General features: G+C 48.3%; 1 protein-coding gene across 1 annotated transcript in view; it reads left to right on the forward strand.

The window, feature by feature from the left end:
• CACNA1B (calcium voltage-gated channel subunit alpha1 B) overlaps nt 1–14,286 on the forward strand; it is a gene marked incomplete at both ends in the record, with an annotated part of 308,104 nt that overhangs the window by 178,370 nt on the left and 115,448 nt on the right. Inside the window, 4 exons of the mRNA XM_082492464.1 lie at nt 3,495–3,607; nt 7,056–7,168; nt 12,203–12,334; nt 13,220–13,292. Of these exons, the coding sequence (XP_082348590.1) occupies nt 3,495–3,607; nt 7,056–7,168; nt 12,203–12,334; nt 13,220–13,292 (431 nt within the window). The remainder of the gene's footprint in view (nt 1–3,494; nt 3,608–7,055; nt 7,169–12,202; nt 12,335–13,219; nt 13,293–14,286) is intronic.

A 14,286-nucleotide genomic window follows, 5' to 3' on the forward strand; every position in this document is an offset into this window, starting at 1 on the left:
TTTGTATCAAACTTTTTTTCCTTAAATCACATTACAAAATGGTTCTGCTTAAGGCAGATTAAATTACATGTGGGGTCTGAATACCAGGAGGTCCAAACAATGAAATTGCATTTTCAATTACACGGGCAGGGCCATGTCAGAAGAAATAGTGTTTCTGATCCGTCCGCTGGAGAAGCCGATTCATTTGGATTCAATTCCTTCTGCCTAAGGAGTTCACTGCATCTGCGTTTTCCTTGCCCCCATCCCTTTCCTCACAGTGCTATGATTTGTAGCATCTGGTACCTGTTGAAATGTGGCTGTCACTGACTGGTTTGAACTCTGATCTAGACGGAAGTCGTGAGCTATGAAAGGCCAAGTTGTGTGGTTCTTTCAAGAGCAGCAGAAGGAAGCTGTTTCTTGGACGTTGGGAATTTCTAATATTTCCTGGGTTGTTTGGTGGTTTGGTTGTTTTTTTTTGTTTTTTTTTTTTTTTAATCAAATATTTATTGATTCTGTTTTACTTAGGGCATATTCTGGCTCTTTTTTTTTTTTTCTCTCCTATGATATTCTGGTTTTGCGTGTGTGCTTGCAGGATGTGTCAGCCCACTGATGGAACGTTGCACTTGTTGATACCTGGTTTTTATTCATACTTCTGCTGGATAGGTGTCTGAACATGAATCCTGCTTTCTTTCCTCCTTTATCTTCTTTTGAAATGGTCGTAATTGTCTGGCAAAGCGTGCTGATATCTGTTGGTGAAAATTATGGTAACACCCCCATTTGTTGGTATGCTATCAATCCTTGTGATAGGGAGACTTGAGGTCATTCCAAGAAGCACCGTGGGCTTGCTGAGCTCTGCTGAGCCGGGAACCGAAGATGGGAGTGATAACTCCCCAGCAAGGAAGAGACTCCTGTCAGCGCAAACGCTGGTGCAACCTTTCCCTTGGGGCTAATGACTGAAGTAGGTGGTGACAGGAGCAGCACAAATACTTCCACGCCCAGAGAAGATGCATCTGCTTTAGTGGGGGAGTTTTGTCTTCTGTTTCTTACAATTAATGGCTTCAAACTGGAAGAGGGGAGATTTAGATGAGATATGAGGAAAAAATGTTTTCCTGTGCGGACGGTGAGCCCCTGGCACAGGGTGCCCCGAGAAGCTGTGGCTGCCCCATCCCTGGGGGTGTTCAAGGCCGGGTTGGACGGGGCTGGGAGCAACCTGGGCTGGGGGGAGGTGGCCCTGCCCATGGCAGGGGGTGGGACTGGATGATCTTCAAGGTCCCTTCCAACCCAAACTATTCTATGATTTCCAAAGTACATAGGGTGCAGAATGGAAGGTCAGGATCTGGCCTGGAAGCTAATTTAAGTTTCTGATTTACATGGTCAGCTATTAATAATTAAGGATTCTAAAATTCTTTCAACTTCACAATAGAGATCTTTTTAATTACATGCAAGGAAAGAGATCTTTTTAATTATATGCAAGGAAATTCAATACCTTTTTTCAATACAATACAAAAATTCAATACACTTTTTAAAAAAAAATCTCTATATTTTTATGTTATTGGACTTGTCAGCCATCTCATTTCATGCCTGACATTGGTTCATCTGGTGCCTTTCTCGCACCCTCTGCACTGGAGTAGTCAGGTGGACTGCCAGTGTAACTGTGGATAACTCCCTACGCCGGCGTCCCTTGTGCTGGAAATGACTGTTTGCTCACTGAGCTGTTGCGTCCGATGTCTGAAAAGAGAGAAAAGCTGTAGCGTGGTGCAGGTGTGAACACGCTTCTCTGAGCAGGTTCCGTGCCCAAAGGTAGACGGAGGTGTGCTGCTCCTTCGCGTGACCGTACCTCCCCCTGAGCACTGACCTACCTCTCGGCAGGGAAAAGGCTGAGAAGTCTGCAGACCTCATACTTTGTCATCTTATTCCTCAAATGTGAACACTTTGCCCTTGATATTCTCCTTTAATGATATTGCTCCTATTTTCCAGGAGAGTAGGATACATGGTATAATTAATACCACCCTGGGATATCCTCTCCTATTGCAAATGTTGGCAGAAGTGTCCTTGTGGGCTCCTCACTGAAGTGTTAAGAAAACCTTTCTCATTTAGTTAATGCTTCCGGGATTTCAATTAACTTTACGCCTATGATATTTCATGACTGTCTTTCATTTAAAATTTAAAAATTCTTTTTTATTGTTTTTGGTGATGGAAGCTGTAGTTTCCAAGCGGTTTCAAAAGACGAGCAGCAGTGCGAGACGGACCAGTGCGCCCACCGCCCTGGCGCAGCGGGAAGGTGCAAGGCAGCGGACGGAGGGAAAGGACCCTCGTTCCTTCCTCTCTCTTTCCCCGCGCTCGTCAGCTGGAGCCACAGATTGCAGGAGGCGTACAAAGCACCTGGGAGTCAGGATTAGCCAGCTGAAATTTTCCTTGTTGCAACTTGTATCTGTTGCCCCCTTGTCTGTCCGTGTGCACCTTTGAGAAAAGTTTGGCACCGTCTTGTCTTTCTCGTTCCCGGAATCGTAAAACTGAGATTACAGAAGACGAGTTTCCTGTAGCATCTGCGCTGCTACAGCATCCGAGAACCTTCTGTACGGCACTGAGCAACGTGATTAATCTCCACCCTTTGAAGTTTGATTCTTTTCCTCATCTTTTCTCTAGAGGGAGAGGTTTGCCTTATGCTATTTGGTTTGTTTTGGTAGGGTAGAGTTTTTTTTTTTTTTCCCCTTTTTGTTGTTTGTTTTTAACATTCCATCGTTTCTGCTGCTTATTGGCCTCCATATCCAAACTTCCATGACTTAAAATGCCAAAGGCGATGTTTTCTCTTGCTTCAAGTCTTAAAAACCCGAAATGGAAACTGAAATCTCGAGCTATGTTCTTTCTGCCCTTTGTTTCATCATAAGTGATAAATTTTCCCATCAAAAGCTTCGCAGCCTATTTGCCTGTGATATGTGAAGCAGAAGGAAATAGAACTTGCCCTTCCATAATTATATGGTTATACAGGCATAATAAAAATAAATGTGGCTATGTGCTAACAGTAGACACAACACCTCTGAATATGAGCTCTCAGAGGCAGCAGTTCTATTGGGTACGAAGGTATTTTTATCATAAGAGGATGTTTCAAAAGTTTACGCCTCGCTCCCAAAAGCGCCCGTCTCACGCGGGTACAGAAATCCCAAACGTGCATTTGAAAAACATTACCTGTGCAATTAAGTTAGTCCTTTAGAAATAGTGGATCCAGAGCTTTCTTTTGAAATTCCTTCACAAAGGCGATGAGAATATTATTTAATGCTCAGACCAACCTTCCCACAGTACACATGAAAGACTGGTTTCACAGTTCTTGAAGGCTGAATACAGCTCGTGTGCATATAGAAATAATTATGTGAAACTGTCCTTGGAGTCTTGTTTGCCATTGCAGGGGGATTTTCTTCTGGCAGGAGGCAATCTGCGTTTTGAAAAATTAGCATTGTTCCCCACATGAAGACATCCAAGGTCTTGTGGACTAATTTAATCTCTTTTCCTTTTTCCAGATTTCGCAGAGTTTGTTTTTCTGGGTCTGTTCCTTACTGAGATGTCTTTGAAGATGTATGGACTGGGACCAAGAAACTACTTCCACTCTTCCTTCAACTGCTTTGACTTTGGGGTGAGTGGGCTTCACCGGTGCGGATGGAGCGGGTGTCCCTCCCGTTACTCGGCGGGGTCGGGCGTTTAAGGGTGAGGATGGGAATCCGTGGGAAACGGTGCTGTAAGCGTGTCTTCTGCGGGCAGCAGTCGTACCAATTAGCTGCAGCGAAACACATTAAGCTTCCCCTAGTTATCATCCTTTCGGAAGAAATGTGACAGCTGGGGGTTTCACTTCCTCGGCGAGCTACAGGGCGTCTGCAGCATCAGCACCGGTAAAGGCTCTGATTACTGAGAGATTCTCGCTTCCCTGTAAATGAGGTGATTGAAAGGAAGAACCCCACACATCTTACTGCTCATCTCCCCATCATCCATTTAATGGTCTTTACGGCGAGATACACAGGCAGCACTTTTCAGACACGAGTGCCCCGAGCAGAAGTCTAAACGTGCGGTTAGGTGACGGAAAGGCACTAACTCCCATCCCTTTATTGCAGAAGTACAGGCTCTCCCCTTCATGCTACAGCTACGGCTTCGAAGTGCGAATAGTGGGGCCGGTTTTGACGCCATCTAACAAAGAACATTGCACGCAGACGTTAATTTATTCATTAAAAGCTATTAGGCTGTAATCCGTCCTCACAGAGGTTAACTTGGCTTCCCTTACCTCTGGTGTGGGCTGAGCACCGCATCCCAGAGCGGGAATTCCTCTGTAAAGCTTCTTTAACAAACCAGATATGAAGTTTATGGTACAGCCATGAACAAGGGGAAACCAGTTCAGGTTATGCACATCATCCAGCCCTTCTCTCCAAGGTTTAGTCTGTGGTTTCTAGTCTTTATTTGCCAAAATGCTGGGGGTGATTCTTCTCCCCCATGGAGCAAAATTCCCTGCTTCAGCTCTGCTTCTGCAAGGGAGGAGGAGGTATTCTTACCTTCCGCAAGGGACGACTCCTAAATCCAAGACTATGGGTAGAGCCAACTTCTCCTCTTTTTTGGCAGTGCCAGCAGGGAAGCTCAGGGCTAAATAGACTTTGAGATGAAACCATCCAGCCCAAGGATCACCTGCGTCCAACAGACGGCGGTGTTTCATCTGGCTGCACCGGGTGTGGGGCTCTCCTCTCGGGGGTGTCCGTTGCGGCTGGTGGTGGCTCCAAGCATGGACGTGCCTTGTGCCGCTCTTTCTGGCTGCCTCACCCAAAGGATAACGCACAGACTCTTAACTGTCGTGAGAGGAAACCAGAGCACAACTAACACAGATAATGTAAGATAACTGGATTCAGAGTTGGCGCCTAATCCAAGGGGCAGAGCGTGTCCCCTCGGCTGAAGGTGGCCAACCCGTGGCAAGTTTTTACTGCAGTGATGAGATGTCCTGCGAAGGCTGGAAGGAAGAGTGTGCCCACAAATAGAAGGGGGCTGACACCCAGCTTTCTTAAAGTTCAGTGCATGCCCCAAGACCTCAGCTCCTGTAAGCCAAGTCAAAGGCACCTGGTGGCCAAGCACCGTAGCCTAGTTAGGCTTTTAAGGGCACCATTGCCCTCTTTGCATTGTCCAGCGATGGGCACTAGACGTACGTCCTTCACCGATGGATCAGGTAGGTTCCGAGCTGCAGCCGGCTTGCCCCCATGCTGGCTGCCAATTTCCCTGGATCCTTGTATCCAGGATGCTCCTTCCACAACAAGAAGAGGTTGTGCCCAATGGTCACGGACAGGTGATTTAAGAGCTTGCGCTAAGCAAGAGCTAAACCTACCGGGCCTCGCTGCTTCATGTCACGCTATGGTGAGTGCAGCACTGGCAATAAGCTTTTCCGAGTGTTTCCCAGGAGGTAAAGCTGTTGATCTGCTTCTAATTCTTCCTCCTTTAGAGAATCCATAGGGATCCTACTTCTATCTGTGTTTCTTCCTCCTCACCCACCTTCCAGCCCCCAGAATTAATTCAGCTACTTCACCCCCACTGGAACATCACACAGATCTGTAGTCAGTTTAGTTTGACAAACCATCAAGATGAAACTGCTCAAATGCAAAAAGTGAAACAACAAATCAGAGCGACATCAGTCTTGGGAGAAACAGTCCAGCGGGGTCTCATGTGAAACAAGCTCCCAGGAGGCCACGCTGAGATGCCAGGAAAAATAATTATCAGTGTAGCATGTAGAGGGTCTAAGGAAAGGTTTTTGCTGATTTGTGAGGGGTTCCCAAGAGTGACAGACTGGGGGAGAAGTTTTAGTTCCCTTTTTTTCTGATGGGAGGAACTGGTTGAGCCACTGTATCTCCCCCTCTCCCACTACATTTTCTTGAAGCTCAGGGTACACCATTTCTAGCAGAGCAGCTGTAAGCAATGCTGTAGTTTTCAAAAGACATAAAGAAGTCCAGGTTTGTGTTTACGAGAGGGGTTTCCAAGCTGCTGAGTCTCCCGGCACTGCTCAGGTACCCAGACACCGCTCTGCTGGCCCCCACTTCCCATTAACACTCCCTCTCGCAGCACAAACCGGCTGCTCGCCGGGGGCAGCGATAACGTGTTTATGGTGTGCTTGGCGCAACTGGGGAGCACGGTCGGGGGGAGCTCTGGAGTGCTGGGGTAATGCGAGTAATAATTGGCAGCGAAATGCCTCTCTTATTGACCGTGCAGTAGCCGGTGTGGGCATAATTACCCTTTCCAACTGTGCTTAACCCATTACTATCTTGTCCTTTTTGTAATAAAGGATTTCAGAGAAGATCTCTTTATCGCTTGAGGTTAATTCTCTGCCAACCTTAAAAAAAACCCCAACCAAACAGAGAAAACAAAAAAGCCACCTTGATCAGGGACAATTTTTTCAATAACCCGAGGCTGAGGCGCTGGCAGAGGGTTGGGTGTGTGCGCGTCCGCGCTTTGCAGGATCTCTTAATAGCTATTACCTTAACCGCTCGCCTAAAGACTCTCAGTTGCCAGAGTTTTCGGGTAGATCTTGGCAAGAGTTAATGCTTCGCTGATGTGCAGCGCTGGGGATGGAGACTTTGGGTGCTTTTGCTGGGGTGCGGGGGGGGGGATGGGGCAGTGTCCCCCCGCGTCTCTGCGGGCTCTACGGACTGACTGCGCGGGGTGGGAAAATGTTGGCATTTGCAGTTGAGACAGTGTAAAAAAAAAAAAAAAAAAAAAAGCCAACACAAAACCAAACCCCAAAACAAACCGAAAAGGGACAGTGTCCTTCAAAAGAGGTTACATTAAGGTAGTTTGCTTGCTAAAGAAGAAAGTAACAAGTTCCTGTCTGTGATCTCCTATGCGTCTGTCCCGCTTCTGGATATTGCCCTTTTTTTTTACTGGGCTGCAGAAAGTTGGAACAAGGCTTTTTAGCGGTTTTGGCTGATGCATGATTTTGCTGAAGCCTTCATAAGACAGCCATCACCGCCCAAGCTCTGATTCTTCTTCTGTCCTCAGCCTCTCTAGAAGCACCGCAAAGAACTAAGCAGAAGTTTTGCCTTATGTAAAACGGACTGTTCTTGCAGGTCATCGTGGGAAGTATATTTGAAGTTATTTGGGCTGCAGTGAAACCGGGGACCTCATTCGGCATCAGCGTATTGAGAGCGCTTCGACTGCTGAGGATTTTCAAAGTAACAAAGTAAGTCCAGCTCCCTTTCGCTCACATTAGACTTTTAGCACCGTATGAAGTCTGTAGCACCGGCCCCACAGCAATTAGAAGTGTTTTTCACACTTACAAAAAAAAAAAAAAAAAAGTTGTGTTGTTTTTTTTTTTTTTAAAAAGGCAAAACCAGCCCCCCAACCCCCCTGTACTAGCTGGCACCAAAGACGTTGTCTGTCCTAACATCCTATGTCTGTGCTGTCCCTAATGGGGGGCAGGAGTGGAAGGAAACTGCAGATGCAGAATTGCCCTTTCCTTGGTTGGGCAATCGGGGTTGATGGAGGTTGCAAGTTTAGGGAGTTCCTGAGCCTGTATTTGCATCCACAAGGACTTTTAACAGCCCTTTCCTCAGCCTCATGTACCCGTTTGTCTACCAGAGGGCTCCACAGTGTAGCGATGGGCTGCATGAGCACATCCTTTTCTTTGTTTTTAAGCTTGTTTAAACCAAAAATCTCATGAGGCGATCCCTTCATTCTTGGGGTAAGAGAAAAAAGTTTCTTATTTACTTTCTAAGCCCCATCAACTATCTGCTGTCCATATCTGCTGCTGATCTGGTGATAATTCCTTAAGTAACTGGAAAACTGAGCTACCCTGGTTATTGCTAGATACTAAATCCTGGTGTTTGAACCACTGTGTTGACACAGATATGAAGTGTGTTGCTGTTGCCTGTGCTGGTCTGGGAATGACTGAGGTTTTCCGTCTTGAGCCTGTGAAGTTGAATTTTGAGTAGAGTTGGGTTGCCGCAGCTTTTTCATGCTCACGCATCCCGTTATCTGTGCTGCCGTCAGCAAACAGCTACTGTGCGATTTATCCACCCATCTAGAGCGCTTTCTGCGGGATTTCAAAATTGGGGGGTGGAAATTGATGACATATTTAGGTGCTCCTGCTGTTGGTTCCCCCCCCCCCCTTTTTTTTTTTTCTAAACACCACTTTACACCATTAACTCCTCAGATCTCCCCTCTTTTCCATCACTCTCGTGTTTTCGGCTTGAATTAACAAAAGGAGGAATAACACCTCCTCCAAAAAAGCTCCAATAGCTCCAATAGTTATCCCGTTTGAGCAAAACAGTGATTTGAAGGGACAAGGCACTTTCGCAGCTGTTGAGGCGTGCAGGGTGTGTGAGCTCTGCAGGGTTTGCCGATTTCTGTCTGCTCATCGTTACACGGATCCAAAATCCGTGTGCGATCCTGTGTCGTTTGTTGTACTGTGGGACAAAGGGGTTTGGAAAGATTAAATTCCGTAATTGCCCTGCAAAATAGGTGGGTGCCTGTCCCTGAAATGTCACTGTAGCCTACCTTTGAGCTAATCTTGTTTATGGAAAACTCCAGTTTTTGTAGCAAATTCATAGCAATTAATTGTCAGCAGTTAACTTTATCCAGAGCTGTCTGGAGGTGTTCAAGGCCAGGCTGGACATGGCCTTGGGCAACCTGGGCTGTCACACCTGAGGTGTCCCTGCCTATGGCGGGGGGTTGGAACTTGATGATCTTCACGGTTCTTTCCAACCTAAACCATTCTATGATTCTACGATTCTACTGAGATTTAGCGTATCTGACTGCATGTTGTACTTTTTTTAAAATTTAGGATGTTTTTGCAAGTTAAAAAGACCCTTTTGGGAATTTTGACTATTCAGGATTTTAACCAACAGAATAAAGAGATGAAGCTGCAGATTTAACTGAACAAAGCATATCGTGGGGTGAGCTGAGTGCTCTCCCCCTTCTCAGGACAGCGGGTGAAATCCTCACCCCACTGCTGCTGCGGTTCCATTGACTTCATTCTGTGGGTTTTCCACCTGACGTGACAGAAATGCATTCATTGCGTTACCAGGACCCCCCCAGCTCCCTGGAGGGGGCTCTCAGTGGTGCTGGGCCACATCAACCCTGTGCCGGAGCTGCATGGCTCAGCATAACTCATGGAGAGCCACCAAAGCGATGGCACCGGGCACAGGTTGCCACTACCTCCCCCAGTCTTAAGCGGAAAACATCTTGACTGACAGTAATTCTATTTTTTTTCCCCTTTTTCCAGCTCTTCCATAGCAATTTTTCTCTGAAGCTCCCAGCCCTGGTGGGTTTTTTTTGCCTCTGTTTAACAGAAACCAGCTGCGGTCCACCTGCTTTGAATAATCGATGGGATTACACCTTCTGATTCATGTGTCCCACACCAGTGTGGCTGCAGACAGCAGAGCGATGCAATGGTTAAAAAGTTAAATTACAGCCGGCCTGAAAGGTGACGGCAGGATGCGCTATGAGGGGATGCAGCCTAAGAGGGGCTGAAATTCAGTGAGGAGGATGAGGAGAAAACAGCTTCACATGTTTTCCTTATTGTCATGACAGCACTGAATGGGGACTGGCATCGGTAGAAATGCAACTCCTCATTATGTCCTGGCGCTCTGTGTTCAGGCAGGGGTTGGTGCTGAGGATGAAACAGAGCCTCCACATGTATTTTGTGTCCATTTGTGTTAACGATGAGGTGCGGACCCCTGGCTTGTGGCAGATTTTGCCTGAAGCCATTGTGTCAAGCAGGGGAGAACTCTGTGATCAGCAAACCCTTCCTCCTCCTCCAGGGAGAGCAGCTCAGCCCCTTTGCATAGAATCATAGACTGGTTTAGGTTGGAAAGGACCTTCAAGCTCATCCTGTGCCACCCCCCTGCCCTGGGCAGGGCCACCCCCCCCCAGCCCAGGTTGCTCCAAGCCCCGTCCAACCCGGCCTTGAACACCTCCAGGGATGGGGCAGCCACAGCTTCTCGGGGCACCCTGCGCCGGGGGCTCACCGCCCCCACAGGGAAACATTTCTTCCTGATATCTCATTTAAATCAGTTCAGTCCTCTCAGCTACACCTGAGAGAAGGGGGAGGAGGAAAATGAAGACAGAGAGAAGAGAAAGGATGGCCTTTCTGCTCTGGCTCAAACTCTGAGCTTCTCTCCCCATCAGAAGATGAGACAAATCCATGGGCTTCCTCCCGCTGGGTACCACAGCTGCACCGCAGGAAGGAGCTCCGTGCACGGGGCTGTCCCCACAGCTGCAGCCAGAGGATGCTCAGGGCGGGATGGTGGAACACGCTGCTGTGGAGAGTCACCTCTGGATGGCAGTTCCCAGTGCTGGGCAGTGGAAATGAGAGAAGTCACAGGAGAAAAATTTCCCTCCATGGTCTCAGACTCAAAACTCATGTGTCAGAGGACGCATGAAATGGCTCTAAATCACTCGTTTCCTACCGCCTACTCCAGCCCCGTTGTTCCGCATGCCCGTCTGTCCAAAAGGAGATTGTCAAAGAGCTCCTCTGCTTAATAGCTCTTTCTGCATTTTCTGATTCATTAGTTTTCCTAATATAAATGCTCCCTGCCTGTTCTCAGCAGGGCAATAAAGGCAGGAAAGAGAGCTGTTCCTGCCCGCGAGTGTGCCAGGAGCCATCTCGGGGGATGGGGGAGATAAAAGCAAACTAACTTCAGCATCTGGCCAGATGCGATTTGGATGTGTCAGTCAGGATCTGGGCTGAGCCATTCCCTCTTGCTGTGTTGGAGTTAATGTCCCGGATTCATTTTCATCCTCCAAGGCAGTTGCTCAGTCCTGGATGCTTAAACCATGGGGCTGAACTGCCCCACGTGGAAGGCATCGCTGTGCACGAATATGTGTGTTAAATCAGAGTCACAGCATCCCGGACTGGTGAGGGTTGGAAGGGCCCTCTGGAGCTCCCCCAGTCCCACCCCCCGCCAGAGCAGGGGCACCTCCAGCAGTGGCACAGGACACGTCCAGGCGGGTTTGGAATGGCTCCAGAGGGGGAGACTCCCCCCCTCTCTGGGCAGCTGTGCCAGTGCTCTGCCGCCCGCACAGGAGAGAAGTCCCTCCTCAGGTTGAGATGGAACTTCCTATGGTCACGTTTGTGCCCGTTCCCTCTTGTCCTGTCACTGGGCACCACTGGAAAAAGCCTGTTCCCATCCCCCCGGCACCCTCCCTTGAAGGATTGATAAGCATTGATAAGATCCCCCCTCAGTCTTCTCTTCTCCAGACTGAAAAGCCCCAACTCCCTCAGCCTTTGCTCATCAGAGAGATGCTCCAGTGCCCTCAGCATCTTTGTAGCCCTTTGCTGGACCTTCTCCAGCAGTTCCCTGTCCTTCCTGACCCGGGGAGCCACGAACCGGACACAGCACTCCAGATGTGGCCTCCCCGGGGCAGAGCAGAGGGGGAGGATGACCTCCCTCCACCTGCTGGCCACGCTCTTCTTGATGCCCCCCAGGATGCCATTGGCCTTCTTGGCCACCAGGGCACATTGCTGGCTCATGGGCATCCTGTTGGCCACCAGCACTCCCAGGTCCCTCTCAGCAGAGCTGCTCTCCAGCAGGTCAGCCCCCGGCCTGTACTGGTGTGTGGGGTTATTCCCCCCCAGATGCCGTACCCTACACTTGCCCGTGTTGAACTTCATAAGGTTTCTCTCTGCCCAACTCTCCGGCCTGTCCAGGCCACGCTGTACGGCGGCACAGCCTTCTGGTGTGTCAGCCACTCCTCCCAGTTTAAACACGTGGGAGTTTAAGTCCACCTGTGGTTACTGGTGTTCGAGAAGTTGGAAGGACGCACTGCAAAGCTGTTCTGGTGGAAATGAGCTGTTAATTCATGTCTGAGGGAGGGAGGGAGGGGTTCGCTGTCCCCACGTTCAGTCTCACCTTGGTGATATCGATACGTCTCTGGTTTTGACACCTCTGCTGACTGCCATCCCGGATGAGAAGATGCAGAGAGATTGAAACATACACCAGGAACGGGGTTAGTGAGAAAATAAACCAAACGCTTCCGCTGCAGACGACTGCTGTGCATGGGTACCATGCACCGGGGTGACCATCTCTGCCCCTGCCGTGCTACAAGAGATTTTGCCACTCTGTGAGCTGTATTTTCCAATCAGAGAGGAGTTTAAAGATGCTGCTATTCCGTGCCATTCTTTGCCTTTTTTACAATGAGAAAATATTTATTTCTCACCGAAGGCTCTTCTCCCACTCATGTTACCTCTTGGCTGCTCTGATCTCCAACGCAGGTACTGGAACTCCCTGAGGAATCTGGTGGTCTCCTTGCTGAACTCCATGAAGTCCATCATCAGTTTGCTCTTCCTGCTCTTCCTGTTCATCGTGGTGTTTGCTTTGCTGGGGATGCAGCTCTTTGGAGGACAGTAAGTCTAATTGATCGTTGTCCTTTCGGGGTAATCTGGCAGCAGTCACCTGGAATAGAGACGGGAGAGAGTGGCTGCAGGGCTTGAAGGGTTCTCGTGGTGGGTGCAGATGTCGGTCCTGCTGGGCTGCTGAGCAGCAGTCTGGGGTTTATAGGAAAATAGTTCCTGCTCTGGTGTTTTACCCGGAGCTGAATCCTTTCTCATTCAAAGCTCCTATGTCGTTCCGTGGTCCCCACGAGCACCGCACCTCTGAAGTAGGACTGGGGGAGGCAGCGCTTTTTCTGCTGTTAGGGGAAAGGCAAATTCTTTCCCCGATGGCCAGGGTGACGGTATATTCATTCACTTGGAAAATTTTTCCGCTGGTAAACATGGTTTTGTTGAATCTGATTTTTCTCATTAGAAATTCCTGTTGTGATGAATTTTGCAGCAAGAAATATCATAATATTACCATTTAAACTCTAGCATAAATTTTGAAATGAAATAACCTGTTTTTTTTTTTTTTTTCAATCAATCACTATTTTATCTTTAAAATGAAATGATCTACTAAGAGGGCAATTTCAATTTTGACTTTTAAGCTTGAGGACAAAAACTTCTTGGAATGGTTTGTTGGGCAAAATCATTTGAGGTTTTGATTGTTCATTTTAATTGCGGGTGAAAATGAATTTCAAAGCACCGGAATTTTCTCCAGGAATAAAATTGAGTTTCTGCTAATAGTTCTGTTAAGCATCTTCTCAGAGACGCCGTGGTTCCTGCTGCGGTTGCCTGGGGTGTTATTGCCAGGTGGAACGAATGATGCTCCCCGGGTGGGGTTATGGGGTGTTCGGAGGCTGCATGGCAGTTGCTTGTCCCTTCCTGCTCTTGTTGTCATTTCTTACTTCTCTCCAGATTCAATTTCCAAGATGAAACACCAACCACGAATTTCGATACCTTCCCTGCCGCCATCCTCACAGTATTCCAGGTAAAGCCATACCTTGTCCCACGTGAGCATTAGAAAATAAATTCCTGGGCATCTCTTCCTGCTTATGGGGGAGAGAAGAGGTCCCCCCAAAATCTGTGGAATTTAGGAAAGGGGAAATCTTTCCTTCTTATCTGTTTTGCCACACTGATTAATCAATGCATCATTAAAAATGAATGCTGCGGAATGAAGGAAAACTAGAACAAAAGATTTTTTTGCTAGGGGAAAAAAAAAAAAAAAGAGATGGGTAAAATAGGCTTTTCTGTGCGGAGCTGGAAGTCCGTGTGTGCCCTGCGGCAGGAATGGGTCTGCCCGAAACCCCAGCCAGTGAGCGCCTGCTTGACCTCTTTCCCTTTCTCCCGCAGTTGCTGTGATTTAACGAGGAGAGAGGCTTGAGCTAGCTCCAGGCAGTAAGGAAATAACGTAGCATTTTGCACAGTAATAGCTCGAGATAAGATAATGCTGGATAAGAATTACGGTCGATGGGGGAGCACAGAAAGAGGCATCAGCCGTGGGCGAGTTCCTGCGATGGGCAGGGCAGGGAGGGAGAAGTCGCAGGCAGAAGTCGCGGTTCTGGCAGACGCAGTGCTCGGATTTAAGAGGCTGATTTTGCAGCTGTTCTCTGCCTGTCTTTTTTAAACCGGTGGCTTCAGGTGTTTCAGCAGAGCGCTGGGGATGCTGCACCCTGCGCCACGTGCGGGTAATGCTCCCGGGTCCGTGGAAGACCGCCCTGCACCCGTAGCCTTGTCCTACACAAACCGCTGATGTGGCTCGAGCTGAGGCTCGACCCCGGATCCGAACTCTCGTAGATCTCAGCAAGGCTTGGCTTAGGTATTTCAGTGTCGGATCCCAAAAGAGGGGGTGGGAAAAAAAAAAAAAGAGTTCATGACAATTTTTGGATTAAAACAGAAAAAGAGTCTAAAAGAAGACGTGTCCTGTGACCTCTCCATAAGCAGCTTCGTTATGGGTATTGCTTCTCTCCAGATGTGAAGCAGGT

This window comes from Vanellus vanellus, assembly GCF_965231255.1.
Source record: "Vanellus vanellus genome assembly, chromosome: 18".
Taxonomy (NCBI): domain Eukaryota; kingdom Metazoa; phylum Chordata; class Aves; order Charadriiformes; family Charadriidae; genus Vanellus; species Vanellus vanellus.